The 17221-nt window shown below is 35.4% G+C and overlaps 1 protein-coding gene across 1 annotated transcript in view; it reads left to right on the top strand.

The window, feature by feature from the left end:
• The window catches only part of afg2a (AFG2 AAA ATPase homolog A), a 209556-nt gene that overhangs the window by 60779 nt on the left and 131556 nt on the right, over positions 1-17221 (top strand). Inside the window, exons 12-14 of the mRNA XM_034035128.3 lie at positions 94-147; positions 963-1042; positions 11424-11550. Coding sequence (XP_033891019.3) covers positions 94-147; positions 963-1042; positions 11424-11550 — 261 coding nt within the window. The remainder of the gene's footprint in view (positions 1-93; positions 148-962; positions 1043-11423; positions 11551-17221) is intronic.

Below are 17221 nucleotides of genomic sequence, written 5' to 3'. Positions count from 1 at the left end.
ACAGCGATGGGGATGCAAGTTGCTGACATACTTGTTAATAAACATTATTAATAACATTGGGAAGGAAGACACATTGTTTTGTTTCTCTTTCAGGGTCCAGAACTATTGAGTAAATACGTGGGTGAATCTGAGAGATCTGTCAGAGAAGTAAGTTGAAACCTCACAGAGCATCATTTATTTATCAGAAAGTGTTTATACTAGGTGAGAATGCATGCTTGTTTTGAAAGAGGTCCTGCTGCTGAGCGGGAGAAAATGCTAGAGTTGCCTGCTGGCTTTTTAAACCTGGGCAATGTTACTGCATTTAGAATGCACACTTCTGTTCCGCACACCCCCACCCACCTGATTTTTTCCTAAATCTGCACAGATTGGGTTTTTTTCCATTTTCTTTTGAAATCAGTGTTAACTTTCAGACACTGAAAATAAAAAGGTAGCCAGGCAAATTGAGAATTCTGTTATTTAGATAGCTGAGATACATAACTTTGTATAAATAGACACGTCCAGTTTTTTCCTACGCTATTTCTGGTATGGAAAATGTGCATATTTAGCTAGGATTTGTAACATTGGAGATGTTTGACTTTTGCATACAGGTCCCTAATACCTGCTGCATTTCGCTATGGTACTTCGTTTTGGCTAGCAATGTGTGCAGCTTTCAATAGAATGCATGCTCAAACTGTGCAGAACGTCAGCAGCATAGCTCTTCATAGCCATGTGCCATTGTGCCAGCATTTTAATGTTGCCCAGGAAGACATTCCTCCAAAAAAATATAATAGCCTTTTGTGGAGCCATGGTGCTTTTTCACCAACTTACTGTTTCTATAGTTTATTTGCATAATATGTACTATTTTAATTATTAGAGCATCTGTACTTCTGACAATTGTAAAGACAAATGTAGCTCCATTATATAGAAAGGAAAAACTGTTTTCATCTATTAATGTTGAGTTTTTGTTTTGTTTTTTATTTCAGATCTTCAGGAAAGCTAGATCTGTGTCCCCAGCAATTCTCTTCTTCGATGAAATTGATGCCTTGGCTGTAGAAAGAGGAAGGTATGAGTTATAAACTTAGTAAGGGCACTGAATATATTGAGCCTAGAAAAAAAAAAGAGTTAATCCCAAAATGTTTTTTTACATAGTTAACTCTAACCAATATTTTAAGCATAGCACAGTGACCAAGAGTAGTAGACACAGTTAGGAATTGAGTGGATTGGCTTCGAAGAGTGGGCATTTTTATACACAGAGAGTAGAATGGGTTACAAAGTCACTTGATGTTGAATAATTGGGAACCTTTAAGAACACACTAGACAAAGTTCTGGGATCAATCAGGAAGAGAATGAGCTTTGATGGGCAGAATGGCCTTCTCTCATCTATAACTTTTTATGTTCTTATATTGTGCTACTTAAATATTCATATTGTAATATTCACTTTGGCCTGACACAGAATTTAGGAGCAACCCGTACTGTTATTGTTGGTCATGGGTGCTGAGGTCCAGCAAATGCTGCCTGACTGTCACATGAGCTTGATGCCTCTTGAGGCTTGAAGTACTGAAAAGAACACAAAATATCTCAAAGTAACAGAATAAAGTAGTAGGGCCATATAGTGTGCATGATAAAAACCTTGTAAATTATTGAACTCTTTTAGAATGTACTCTTTTTTAATGCATGTTGATGGTATTTTATACAACTATGGTTGTTTACTTTTCAATGCATGTGTTTTACATTATAAGGATGACAGGACATTTTTGCTTCAGTATATAGCACGAATACACATGGCACATCTGTGTTGGGGAGCTTGATAAAATTCAGGGAGTTTCATTGTGAAATCAAAACCAAATGGGGAGTTAAATGGGAAGCACAGTTCCCATTAAATTCGCCTGAAACTATATGGTGTGGGAACATAGACGAGACAGTTAATGCAAATTGATTATTTTTCAAGCTGATTTGGCACAGTAGGAATTTGCAGATGCACCAGAGGGACCCAACAAATGCCTTCTTGGGAGCACCTGTCAGGATTTGAGCAATGGGTGCTTACACTGGGGTCTGGGGAGATTTCACAAATGCAGTCATGCAAACTGGAAACTTCAGTCATTAAAATGTAGTTAGCAAGAAAAGAAAGTCATTGTTTGTATATGTTAACATTATTAAATATAAATATGTCCGAAAGTGATCTGTTAGAATTCTCAAGATTTCTTGGAAAATGAAGGTTTGTGCTGTCTTGTAAACACATACTGAACACATTAATCAACTTCACGTGAGATGCCTTCATTTTAATGGATTTCATGTGTATCGTAAAATCAATATTTTCCTATTATGAGCATCTTATAAATTATTTAATCAGAATGTCCAATCTATCCAGGTTCCAGTTTGATCGTGCAATTATTATTTTTTTTTTTTTTTTTTTTTTTCTAAATATAGAATGTTGGTGCCTCTGAATGTAATGTTCATAAAAAGGTTTTTTAAGGGCCAAGCTTCTCCTTGGAGCTCACCAAGCGCACCTTATACCTATACACCCCATGTGCTCTTCTGTCCTGTGTGCTGTTTTTTTGTCCTCCTGGATGTCAAATTCACAGGATTTGATTAAAAGTAAAAGATGTAAATTAGTCCACTGCATCACCTAGAAGATGGATTTTTTTATTTTATTTTAATGGGACAGTGTTTGTGATTTGAGGAGATTCCACACTGGTTAAACTTGTTTCAGTTACGGTCTATCCGGAGGAAGCAAATATGTGAATGCAACCAAATGGTCTAAGTTCAAACAGATATAAATCTCCATTGTACACAGATAACCGTAAGTATTGACCAGAAAACCAGATGTCAGATAATTTTGACTAAATTCTACTTCACTTGTTCAATCGTTGTAAGTTATGGCCTCCATTTTTGCCTGCTATGAAAAGGAAGCAATCCAGCAAATTAATATTGAAGTGATGGATGCATAGAAATTGACACTATTAAGTGTGGACCTAGGGAATGTTTTTTTCTTGTCTGGTACTAGATGTTTTCAGTATGTCTGCTCTCCTTCATGTGATTTATTGAAGCAGGAATGCAGGGAGACAGAAGTGAAGCATTGAATTACGTGCAGAGCGTATTCCGAAAAAAGACCATAAAAAAATTCAGATGAGACTTCACAAGGTTCCCTGGGGTAGTGTTGTATCCTGGGTTATCTTGTGTCATGGGAATATTTCTTGTGGCTCTTGAATAGTCCTAGCTGAAACATAAACCTAATACAACTCGCCAGACATGAAGAAAAAATACAAACGCAGAAGAAAGTTACAGATACACAGACTTGGCAGCTTTAAATAACATACATTGAAAATGTTATTAATTTATTGTAATACTGCCTAATAAAAGTTACAGTAATACAATATGGTTTATTTTAATTTAGTGTGAACCGATCACTGTGAGCTTGATAATGGTGTGTGAGGAAACTCAGCAACACATAATACAAGGTCTCAATTAGCAGACAAGCGAGTGCACCGGGATAAGCTACTTATTCTCAAAGTGTTTTTGCTTCAACGTTATTTACAGTTTTCTAAAAGTTTTAGGTAAGTGACAAAATATTTATTTATTTATTTATTTATTTATTTATTTATTTATTTATTTTTGGACAAACTGCTGATGTGTGATAATCATTTATGTGTAACTCGCCATTACACAGCATTGCAAGCTTGTGCATTTTCATGTGAACTGATCCAATAACATTTTATTATTTTTTCTTTTATGGTTTTGTCCTAAGAATTTGGGCCCAGTGCCAAAAATGAATCATTCGCTAAAGATAACAGATTTGCTTGGGGTACTCACAATACAGTACATACAGGAATTTGCAGGTCATTAAAAACATATTAATGATACTGTCAAATGTTAATATGACACCACCAATCGATAGGATTTCGGATAAATTACCATTGTCCTTATGGGTCAGAAAAGTAACCATTAAAATGTCAGTTATGCCGATGGTGGCGTATCTGCTGGCCATGCTTCCACTTCGTATTCCATTCTCCTATTTTAAGCAGGTGAATGTACTTTTTAGTAAAGTTATATGGGGATATAAGAAAGCAAGGCTTAAAATCAGTAAACTGTATAATTGTCATAATAGAAGAGGTATGAATATTCCCAATCCATACTGGTATTGTTTATCTTATCAAGTTAGACCTCTTTGAGATTGGTTTGTAAAATTAGGCAATCCCACAACTTGGGTTAAAATTGCTGAAAATATTGACTCCATCTGTAGTTTAAACAACATTACATGACTCTCCATTCGCTTTGAAGAATAACTTGATTTTTAGATATTCAGCTTCTTTTAAAGGATTTTAAAGTACCCTACTTCAGTTCAGGACCAAACATTTTGTATAATAAGAAACCTTTATTTAACCTTCCTTGGATTAATGTACAAATCAATAATGTGGGTGATTTGTTTTTATTCTCTTCTTCGAGATCTCTAAAGGATAGTTTTCATATCCCAATTGGAGAAACAAGAATTTACCATCATATCAATACATCTTTAGCCAGCCTAATCCCTCAACTTCGCTGTCCTAATCTGACTAAACTGAAGATGTTTTTATTAAATCCATTGCATTTTCATGGTTTTGAATCCGTTATGAATTCCCCATAGAAGGATATTACCACTTTCATGCTTGACAGTAGGTATGGTGTGCTTTTCTTTGTACGCCTCACCAGACTTTCTCCAAATGTAACAATTATCAGCGTGAACAAATAGCTCAATTTCTTTGTTTCATCACTCTCAATTTCTTTGTTTCATCACTCCACAAAACCTTTGACCAGAACTCATATCCATCATTCAAATGCTGTTTTGCAAACTTTAAGTGACTGTCCTTGCGACGTTTTCCTAAGGCTTTTTTTCTTGGCTTGTGACCATTGAGACCTTCACCATGCAATACTCGACCAATGGTTGAAATGGAAACCCCACTCCCACTTGCAGCCAATTCACTTTGAATATCTTTGGCAATCAATCTCTGTTATTAACCTTCCTTACAATTCTTTTACTTGTTCTTGGTGAAAGAACCTTCATTCTTCCAGACCGAAAGAGTGTTGTGACAGTACCATGAGTTTTGTACTTCTTGATAACAGAAACAATCTTCTATCCCTCTCCAGCTTTGACAATAAATAATTTCTGCCTAAGGTCTTCAGATAACTCTTTGCTTTTTCCCATATTGACATATTGGTAATGACAGCAATTGTCATTACCAAACACCCCTCTATAATTCCAACATTGTCTGTCTGTCGCGCTTTCTTTTCCTTCCATGGGGGTAGATTAAGCAGTGGGTTGTGGCACATCCACAAAGGGACTGAGAACCGGCGACAGGGGACCCAACCGTCATGGATGGGGTGGCTAGAGCGCAGGTGGGTTATCGGGAGGCTGCATCTGCAGGCAGGAGTGTCGATCCTGGCGACAGTGCATCGACGTCTGGCACGGGGAGCGTAGCGAAAGCTACAGAGAGCAATTGTGCCTGTTGGTGCAGCGACCTGGGAATTAGACCCAGCGGCAAAAGGCCCAGACAGAAGGGACGGGTGTCTGGGAACTCAGGTCGAAGGACCTGCCATGTAGGTGCCAGAATGTGGCACTGGGGTGGTGGTTGGGGCTGCGGTCCCTGAAAAACCCCCTCCTTTACCCCACAACAAGGGGACAGCGATACCTCCCCTTCTGACGCTCGACATAAATTTTAAAAAACATAAATTTTGGCACGAATATCTTAGTGCTGTACATATAATGAATATACTACTACCAGTGCAACAGGTCGCCAACATTTGTGGAGCAAAATAGGTTTTATGGGTGTGATTCGCCAAATATTTTGGTTGCAAATATTTATGGCTTTACAGTATTTTGTTTTAAATATAACGGATACAACATAAGTAAATAACTAAATAACATAAATAAATAACAGAAAATGTTTTTAAAGTTCATACCACATAGATATCAGCATTTTTTTCTTTCTTTGTAGTATGTTTTGTAATTAATTTTCTGTTAAGTCACAGAATTGCTGTTTTTTCATTCCATCATTTTCTGTTGTTAGGAGTAGAGGGTGTCCTTTGAAAAGGGGTGGGACTGACAGTGATGTGAACCAATCACATGTCAGAGGGAGACTTGCACGGTGGTGTAAGGATGTCAGGGCAATAGTTCAAACTATTTTTGCTAGATGTAATATGAGCAAAAGGAAGTATGTAACCTAATAACATTCTTTTAGATAATGCATTTACAAAACAAATTATTTTGTGAAAGTAATGCATGCTTGCCTGTCAGGTCACACAAAATGTTTTAAATTCTTTGCAAATTTCAATGCCTGTGTCTGCCTTTCAGGTATGTGTTGATTCATTGCATCCTGAAACCAAAGCCAGCATAAGCATAAGATATTTTTGGATTATGCGCACATTGTTTTCATACTCTTATAAGTATGGCTTGAATTTTTAGTTGTTTATTTTCCTTTTAACGGTTTGCCTTTAAGTCTTAAGCCTAATTATGAAAACATTTTGTTAAGTTAGTGGGAAAGAACAGCACAACACAAAATTATTATTATTATTATTATTATTATTATTTGTTTATTTAGCAGACGACTTTATCCAAGGCGACTTACAGAGACTAGGGTGTGTGAACTATGCATCAGCTGCAGAGTCACTTACAATTATGTCTCACCCAAATGACAGAGCACAAGGAGGTTAAGTGACTTGCTCAGGGTCACACAATGAGTCAGTGGTTGAGGTGGGATTTGAACCGGGGACCTCCTGGTTACAAGCCTTTTTCTTTAACCATTAGACCACACAGAAATGGACACATTTGAAGCTACCTTGTTCCCAGGCAAGTGCGAGAACGAAATGCAAGTTAAATTAGCATCTGGGGGAAGTCTTCGAATAATGAAGAAGGTGAAACGCAATCAGCAAGTTAATCAGGACATCAAGGTAAAAAGAAGCGACTTTGTTTAGTAATTTAATTAAGATATTGAATTGGCTCAAAACACGGTCATGTGAACAAAAATAAAAACCTAAAACTTCAAGCCCTAGTTCTTTCCGTTTCAAAATGCTGTATCTGCGTCTTTCTAGTGCCAAATTGTTCAGCAGTTTTTCTGGCACTTACTGCCTTTACAAGTTTAATAACTTTCATTCTGTCATCTAGGGAGGACCTTTTGTTTCTCCATGTTTTCTCTCTTCCTTTACAAGAGAGTGCTGTTGTTTTATTGATTATGGATAAAAGACCACTAAAATGGTTACTGTATTCCTTTCAATTTATGACGTACCATTTAAAACCATATTTTTCTTATAACAATAGCCCTGTGTAAGGGTGCTTAATACAGGTTTGAGTCTGTTTCTGGGTAAGAGAATTGTGGCCGCTGGTCGCGTTAGACAGGTGGTTAGACATTTTTAAACTGTCACAGAAACCCGAGATGGAATTGTTTTCCTGTAACTCACTGAAGAGGCCCATCTGTTATTTTTTTATAATACATGGATACCCTTGTGATGCTAATATTAAAGAAGACGAAGTTCAGCAATACAGTTCGGTTTTTTTAAACGTAGTGTTTCAGTACTGTACAGACGTTCTATGTCGTTATCCGTTTCTCTGATATACGAATGTACCAGCTTTACATCTTTCTCTTTGTAACGTATTCTCATTTTGTTAATCATTTAATGAACATTTCTGTGCTGTGGGTGTTGTCGAGTGATTGAAAACTAGACATTTTGTGTTTGAATTAAAAGTGATGGTCTCGAGGAGTCGAATGGGTCAAAGTTCAAGTATATTTTCCTCTAGAGGAATTATCACTTTTTATGCCTTTTTTTAGAATGGCTCAGGATGCAAATATAGCCTTTATCCATGTATTATATATATATATATATATATATATATATATATATATATATATATATATATATATATATATATATATATAGTCCTAGGCTACTTGTATGATGTACAATAAGAAAAAAATATGATTGATTGTGGTACTACAGTCTACCCACGTAAGTGTGTATGGTTTAAGTGTATATCCTGCCTAAGTGTGTTAAATTCCCAAATCCCAAACCATTAAGAATGCTGCATCATTAAATGTGCACTGTGAACTGATGTAAACAAGCACAGGCCTGGTGTCAGGAACGTGAATGCTTTCAATATATTTCTGCACTGAAATGGCTGCAAAGAATGAAACTACAAGACTTTTCATTAAAAGACTGTAAAGTACTATAATGTGCTAAAATGAATACAGCATTTGTTAAAAGTACGTTGATAAGGATTTCTGTTTAGTTTTCAACTAGGCTAAAAATGTAGAGTAGGTAGATGTGTGAAGAGACTGAATAAATGCAGTTTTCAGAATGAACAGGGTTAATGTTTGCAACGAACACACAGCAGTTAAGTAACAGTTATTTCCATTTAATTGATGAAAGTAATAAGGGGTCTTTCATGAATGTGCATCACTGTGCATTATATAGCATTTGCTTTACGTTATATAAAATGTTATAAACTGGTGGTTCTGTGTTTTCTTATTCAACTGTAGCATAATGCATTTTGATACCGGTACAGTAATATTTTATAATAGAGATTGGTATTGCAGATCACCATCCTACTTAAGAGTGTACTCTGCTGAAGTGTATCAATATTTGTGAAAAAATGGTTATACATTTAAGCAGGCTTCATGGTGTTTTTTAAAAGGCAGAACTTAATTTAGTAAACATGTTTTCAAAACCACTGTAAATCACATCATTCTGCAGGAGTGAGTCCTGCTTTTGGTCCTATACGATATTCACATCTACCACAATATACAGTGCCTTGCAAAAGGTGGCTCTACCAAATATTAATGTGTGGGGGTTGAATACTTATGCAAGCAAGATATTTCAGTTTTTTATTTTTCTTAAAAATATTTCCCAACATAAAACCAATGTCACCTTACAATAATTGATTTTGAGTTTCAGTGTTTTAAAATAAAATATCAAACAGAACAAAATTTCAATGTACAATTTGTAATTCAGTAATATGAGAGAATTGGTTAGGGGTCTGAATACTTTTGCAAGGCACTGTATGTCATATAAGAAAGTATTGCCATTCATTTATTATTCTGATCTGCCTTTGTGTAGATAATTAAACTATACCCAGTGTCTCAAATAATAAAAGACTAGCTACATGTTTTGATTTTCAATAATTTGTTATACACTTGTCACATTTAATCTATATTGCCACTATTTTAGACTAATTTACAATGTATGTTGTTATTAAGGAAGCCATTCAAAATGGAAGTTGACCTTAATTGTTGTAGTCATTAGTGTATTATGTCTTCCATATTAAAGCTGGTCATGCTTTTCATTTTACATTGAGTGATTTATCTAAAGAGAAATATGTAAACACACATTGCAGTAAGTGCTACAGAGGAACTAGAGTAATGACACAATGCAATTATTTTAAATTGATGTCTTATTTGAGGAAAAAAAAAAAAATCATCGCCATTCAAAGGACCTTTTTTATATGGTTCAGTTTATGAGAAAATGTCTGCCGTTTCCTGTTGCTATTGGATGAGGGTTACTTTTAATACCATGGAAAACCTTGAACTGACAAGCCATATTTCAATGGAATTAAAGAGGAAATAAACCAGTGTGACAGTTCATTACTATCACGGCAGCCGGATTGAAAAAATGGAGATTGCATGGTCAGTGAAAGCATGTAGACTAAGTGAGCAGCGTGACTCTTGACTGAATCTGGGAGTTTGCTGATGATACCTTTGGAAAACCTTTACATTACCAGCTCGCTGTAAACTATTATGAAATCAGCCTGAATATGTAAAAAAAAAGAAAGAAAGAAAACCATCAGAATTTTTATTGTATCTGAAGTTGAAAATAGGACAGCATCTATAGCCCCTTTCACACTGGCATGCTTTACCCTGGTCTGCAACACCCAGTGTCATGCGGGTCGGGTATGTGATTTCACACTGCTTTTAATAAAGCAGAGTTGACCTGGCTGACAGACGCAAGTAAACAATACACGTATCAATGCCCCGGAAGCAGCTTGTTACGGACGCTTCCATCCAAGATTCTCTGGATTGAACCATCGGCCCAAATGTTGATCAAACAGAATAAACAAAACGTCCCTTGCGGAAGTGAAACCTTCACACAGGCGTGGCTGTTTGTTATTTCGTCAGCCGTCAAGCATTTTGTCTCGCTCAACCCGGGTCAAAGCGTGTTGACCCACATCCTGAGGTACGTGGTTTCTCACTATGCGAGATTGTGACCCCGGGTAGCCAGAACCTGGGTTCGGACCTGGGTAGGAGTGCCAGTGTGAAAGGGGCTTTAGTGGATTATGAAACCCAGCTACAGTAGTTCATCAGTCCGGCTATGGTGGTTTCATGTTAAAATTCAATAGCTGAAATCTTCCTTTAAGCATAATTCTTCTTGACAGCTCAATTGAATTGAATTGAGTTGAGTTGAACTGAGTTGTTAGTGTTTGAGATTTTATTAGCAGGAGCATTGCCAATCCAGGTAGTGACTGAGGGTATTCAAACTGTGTAACTCACATTAGTGGGGACCACTGAATGATGAGGTTGTGAAAGAGAACCTAGCGAATGATGGAATCGTGTCTTTCCTAATCCCTGTAACACAGTCATGTAAACATCCATGGATGAACAGCTTCCTGTGAGTCTCTTCTGTTCTGGCTATGTGATGTCAACATGTGGGTGAAAGTTAGTGGGACACAAGGACTGTTATTTAAAATAAAAAATAAAAAAAAACAATCTAGAGATACAGCGTCATAGTGTGTTGTTTTAATTGTGTTTGTCTACTGGTTTGGTGCTCAAATGAGTGATCCTTGTGACCCAGTATCCTCTGTAAGAGGACAGTGTTTTTTTATGGTTTTAGGCCTGTTGAGCAGACAAAAAACAAATTGCTTTACCGTTTGATGTATCCTGTGTTCTACGTCTTGCAGTGATGTATTTTTCAACATAATCACACAATTGTTTTGATATTTTTTATTTGCCTAGACTGGGTTATAAATCAGCTGGGGAATAAAACCGAACAACTATCACAAATGGTGGTCTGATTCTCTTTCACATCACACACCCTTCAATTTCTATCATGTATAGCCACTTTTGCTGCAATGTATGTCTTCCTTCATTCAAGAATACCATCTGATCACTTGATATGAAATGTAGCAAACATGTCTGCTTATAAAACTTGATACATGTGTTGTTTACATGTTGTAGAAAAGTCTGCAGTCTGACTGTCAGTTCTGCTCTGTCAGAGGTATGGCGCGTTAGTGGACAGCACCTGTTGCCTTTACAGTAGTACTGCATCTGTCAGATTTGGTTTGGTTTCTTCTAATTATGTTATGTTTTTTGTTTCATGTCTGTTCATGGCTTTGACAAAGGTCAAGTTTAACCAAGAATATTCTATATTGTCAATGGTAACCTTTTTAATATTGCTCTGCTCTCTCTTTTGGCTGCTGTTGTTGTTAGCTCTTCGGGTTCTGGGAACGTTGCTGACCGTGTCCTTGCACAGCTGCTGACTGAAATGGATGGGATTGAGCAGCTCAGGGATGTCACCATCTTGGCAGCCACGAACCGTCCAGATATGATAGACAAGGTAAAGACTGGTCGGATTTTTATTCTTCGATGGAGTGTAAATACTGCATATAAGACTAGGGAAAATAAGCACAACATTAAAGATTTCTGCAGACATTACATGACTTGTTTTAGTTTACCTATAACTGAACCCGAAATGGCACATGCTAGTTTATCAATACCGGCCCGCAGTTCTGAAGTTTGTCTGAATAGCTGCAGTCCCCCAGTGCACTAGCCAATGTACAGTATAAGATTAATCTCAAGTGACTGATAGAAGTCCATTACAAAAGTTTGACTGCTTTGATCTGTACATGTATATGTATTTTTTTCATCACTTGATGATATTGTCAGTGCTCTCTGAATGCATGTCAATCCATGATGCAAAGAAAACTGTAGCCAGATCTTTATGAAAATGTTCACTTTGTGTTACCTGGGAGAATTGATATATCATGGGCCTATGTTTTAACATTACTTCCTCTAGAGCAGTACTTTAAACCTTTTTCTAAGTGCCCTGGAAAAGTGTTGAAACCCCAGGGATCTTTTTAAGGTTGTTTCAGCAGAGGAAGTGAACTGGGCAGCTGAGAAATCAGATTATTTTGACCCCCATTGGGCCTGATTTGACTGTCAAACACATTAGCTGTGATGTTTAATACAAGCCACTGAATGGAGCGTTGCAGTGGGGACTGCGGTGGCACCCTAGGGTTTCCAACAGCCTTTTTATCAACTGGTCAAAGGGCTGCATCGTCTTCAAATTAACCATTTACATAAGAATGGCAGGATATGATTAGACAGATGAAGAGTAATAAGATGTTTTGGTGTCAGTTACCCCATTGTTACACGATTTGATGACGTTCTGGATGTTATCACTTTTTTTATTGGAGAAAGCTAAAATAAATTCTCACTATTGAGGAAAAAAAGTAGTTTGACTGTATTATGTTAATGCTCATATCTGTTATTGCAGTATTTATGAAGGGCTGTAAATATTTCAAATTGCAAATGTAACTTTAGATTGGTAATGCAGTCATAGACCTTCACAGTGACATTTCTAATGGTTTTGCTGGCATTTTTTGCTTTTTATATGAATTGCAGAGAGGAATTGCTTCCTTAACTGTGTCAATGCTGAATACTAAATTGCTACTATTACCCTAATGATGATAAATTGAAATTGCAGTACATTTAAAATAGAAAACAATATGTGTTATATATATATATATATATATATATATATATATATATATATATATATATATATATAAAATAAACTATGGATGATCTGGCCAATACATATTTCTAAGGAGGACATAAAGAGCAACTTCTGAACTCAGGTCACCTTAAACACAGACTGAAAATGCAGTATGCAGCAATTTGCTCATTTATCCATCCAAAAAAAAACAAAAAAAAAACACATTGAATAATTCATTATTTAAAATGTTTTGAACTGGAACTATACAAATATAATCAAGCTTCCTTCCTAAAAATTTACAGAAAAAAAAGTGCCAAACCTCATATTATTTTTAAACAGCAGCATATGCTAGTACATTGTTAGGAAAGTATATGAAACTAAATTGTTAGACATTTTAATTAGATTTTAGGTCTGATAGAAGGAGGTGCTGGTTGGCAACTGCTGTAGTATTTTCCTGTACAGTATTTAAAATGTAATCACAGTATTGTGTTGTCAGGCTTGCATGTAAGTTACACAGGTAACAGCAGGTGGCGCCAAATCTGATATTAAGTTGCCTCGAGCTTGCTGTAGAGGGGCTGCCTGGGATTAAGGATTAGTTGGGTGCTCATTAAACTCCTGATACAAAATGTAATTTTAACTGATTCAGAATTAAAAATCTTTTTTTTTTCTTCTCTTATTTCTATCAACTTGTTTTTCTCCTGGGAAGCCCAGGTTGCAAACCTCACCATGCCTCATTAAAAATATAAAAACTGGATTCAATGTAGGATAGTATGTGTTCTGACTGTAATGTTGAATGTTTGTCAAATGTGGATCAACAGAATTAATATATCATAGAGTTTTGTAAATACTGCTCCCTTGGTTGGCTGAATCGTGTCCCATGACACAAATACAAACAATATTCTGCTGGTCAGTCCAAGAGAGTTTTTATTATTATTATTATTATTATTATTATTATTATTATTATTATTATTATTATTATTATTACACTAATGCATATTGCTGCTTGTGAGACAGGTTACAGTGTTAGTTAAATTGAAACAGTGAAACCTGAGTGAACCAGTCAGCAAAGGAACTAATAGTTGCTTTTCTGAGGTGCTTTAGTGTTTTTTTGACGTTTTAAAAAATAAAATAATGTTTCCTTAGATTTACACTTGTTAAAAACATTGAACTGTTAGAACAGATCATTATAGGCTTTTTATTGTCATTTCCTAAAGGAGACAGTTTAAAGCTCAAAATCAATATGTGATCATTTGAGGAAGCACAAAATGCGTTTTCATTGCCTTGATTGTCATTTTTAATTTCTCATGTGTTATCAGGGAGTTCGTCTGACCTTGCTAGAAATTGCTGTTCTCACAAAGCCAAATAACTTGGCCCAGCAGCTAAAAAGTAGAAATGTGACAAGATGTTATGATATTTGCCAGCAGTTTTTTTTTTCTTTCTTGAATCATTCTTTTGAAGTATAGCTGTTTATGCCAACGTATTTATAGTATAGTTTATTGATATGCGTCACGTATCGTTAAAGGAGTACCTTAATTTATTTAAAATGTCAAAGCCATTGCAACGTTGCCACACTTTTCGGTTTTTCATACAACTGCAAAATATTGATAACAATATCATTCAAATCGTTAAATGTACACACAAAATGAATTGCCTTTAAGTGAAGGTCCCGTGACTTAACCCCCTGTATTGTTACTGAATGTCTAAATAAGGTATGCATGCTGTCTTTTACTTCCAGAGGTGATGCGGTTTAGAAAACTTCAAAAAAAGGAAAAACAACAGAAATGTAACAACACCCAACCTCATGACACAAAAGTCTAGGTTTTATATTCAAAGCTGTCATTTATCAATTTACTTTTAAATTGATACATCAAATAACAGAATGAAAGGCTTTTATTAAGTTTGTGTATGATTTTGTAAACAAACACATACATGGATAAACTTAACATCTTGTTTTTGTTTTGCATGTTTAATATTGATTGTACTGCATTTCCACAACTTAAAAGGAGATTACTACTGTGCGTAGGACCAATTAAACAATGTATAGAAATAAGTGTCAGAAATACGTTATATTAATTGTTAGTTGACGATATGCCCTTCTTTGGAGATAACTATTTGATGGGGTTTTTTGACAGCTTGTCCTGTCCTCAGACACATCTACTTAAAATAATAATAATAATAATAATCTTCATGGTTAGCCCTGGCAAACATCGTCAAATCTCAGCTTGTTTTTCCACAGAACCAATGTTAAAGGCAAATTGCTTAGCCAGGTTTCAAGTACAATGCTACAGAAGAGGGCTGCAGACAAACATCTACTGTAATTAATTATTATTCCTTTTCAGGACACATTGTCAACTCATCACTCATCAACAGTTGGTGATATGTGTGGTAAAACCAAAAAAAATGGATACATAAAAAAAAAGGATTCACACACTCTCTCAGGCAAAGTCCAGAAATGCATTTAATCATTTCAACTTTCAAAAAGTAAGAAAATGATGAAATGTCATTGTCTTGTTTTCTAAAGTTGCTAAATGTTTTAAGTCTGTTCTTGAGTTAATAAAGAAATTATGCAAATGAAGTACCATGCACAGACTGGGAACAGGTGTGAATTGAATTGAACTAGCCCACTCAATGTGTAATAGTAAAAGAGAGAAACAAAGTTGTAAATGTTGCACAGTTTTAAGCCTAAAGGCCAAAGGGTGATAAAACACAACAATGACAGCTCAAGATTTCGGCAACTTTAATTTATTATCTAACTCCAATAAAACGTGTCAGTCAGCATTATTCTCTTTTTGCTGAAGTGTCTCTACACAAGATATGAACTGCTTTATGGCTTCTTAGGTGGTTAATTATGAAAGTCATTGTTACAATAGTTTGTTTTCTTAATAAAGAAAATAACACATTTGTTCAAGAGGAAATTAAATGATTCTATAAATCATACCTGTCATGTGCTTTCATGTTATAGCTAAATGAAATCTGGCACCATACTACTGCATAGCCTAGTTAAAGAAAGAGCACTGTTTGCATGCCTTAATTTCAGGAAGCCTGTTATTGTTTCTCTTAATAGGTCATTTCATCCCATCAATGTCTTTGGGGCCAAGGCATGTCAGACCTTTTTTTCAATTAAATAAGTAACTGCAGTTTGTTAGATGCTGTACTACAGTACAGCAATTTTAACGTGTTTTATTTTTTCGACATTATTCTGACAGTTTTTTTAAAGATCTATCCTTTTGTCTAAGTGATTATGTCTCAGTATAACTGAGACTTGTTTTGTTCAGGATTTTGATAAAAAAAGTGTTCAAATCAAAATGTTATTTTCTTTCACTTTGTTTATACCGAAATTACAATAATTGAGGTGTAGCATATACCGTAGTGCACCTAAACCATGGTAAACCGCAAAAACAGTATACCGAATCATCCCTACTGCACTTTTCTAATCTTTCTGTTGTGTGTGTGTGTTTTTAAATATGAATAATCCCAGGTCCAGAGAGTTTATAGAGTTTTAAGCCTAAAGGCTGAGTGTAACAAAATACTAAGAATCCTCCATACCAGCATCAGTTGTTTTTAAGGAATCCTGTTTTTTTTTTTGTTTTGTTTTGTTTTTTTAAATAAAGGAGATGTCTGGCTAATGGGAGTGCAATATTTGTCTTTTATGACGCCAGGTTTAATCAAGGAATGACTCCAGGATTAATTAGCCCCGATTTGACTCTGGCAAACGGTTGTGAATTTATAGGGTGCAGCTGGTCCTGCTGTGAAGGTGATTATATATGTCTCCCAAATCCTTTAGTAATGTTTGTTTTAGAGTACATTTAAAAGAGCATTTAAAACTTCCATCATAATGATGACTCCCTGAATTGTATTTTATCTAATATGCATTGATTCAGACTTTACATCTTTATTGGGCACATGTCAAGCAGATGCTAACACGCTATTTAAAAGAACACTTTATCTGTCACAACAGATTGACTGTACGTAATGCTTTAAGTGAAGCGCTGTAGAAAATGACTGCTTTCATTTTTGTTTAGAATGTTGCTGAAAACATAGAAGACCCATTATCTTCATCATTTTAAGTCTAGTTAAAAAGAGATGGAAACAATCTTCCTGAAAGAAAGTGTTTTGTTGGCTGACTTGGCTTATAAAGCTCTTTGACGTGTTGTGACTTAAGGCTTCTTCGGTATAGCTTTAGGAGCCTAATAGCAGAGTTCTATTGAATACAAAATAGTTTTAAATGTAGAACCATACATACTTACTAGAAGATGTGTTATGCTATTATTACTCATCATTACTTGTTTCATAAAGATATTACAGAAATTAAGGTTTATGATTTGAAGCTTTTTATTTCTTTTATTTTTGTGACCACTCTTAATAATGGTCGTATAATTTTCACAACATAACTAGCGTCAATTCTCACAAAACATCGTAACATTTGTATCTTAAATAATTATTGCATTTTACTTTGGGCTATTCGGTATCAATACATTTTTTAAATAAAATCAAACTGATGTGTGAAAAA

The sequence above is a fragment of the Acipenser ruthenus genome, chromosome 1 (genome assembly GCF_902713425.1).
Source record: "Acipenser ruthenus chromosome 1, fAciRut3.2 maternal haplotype, whole genome shotgun sequence".
In the NCBI taxonomy this organism is placed as follows: Eukaryota; Metazoa; Chordata; class Actinopteri; order Acipenseriformes; family Acipenseridae; genus Acipenser; species Acipenser ruthenus.
Note: the sequence above shows the minus strand (reverse complement) of the source record. Positions and strands in the feature narration are given on the sequence as shown.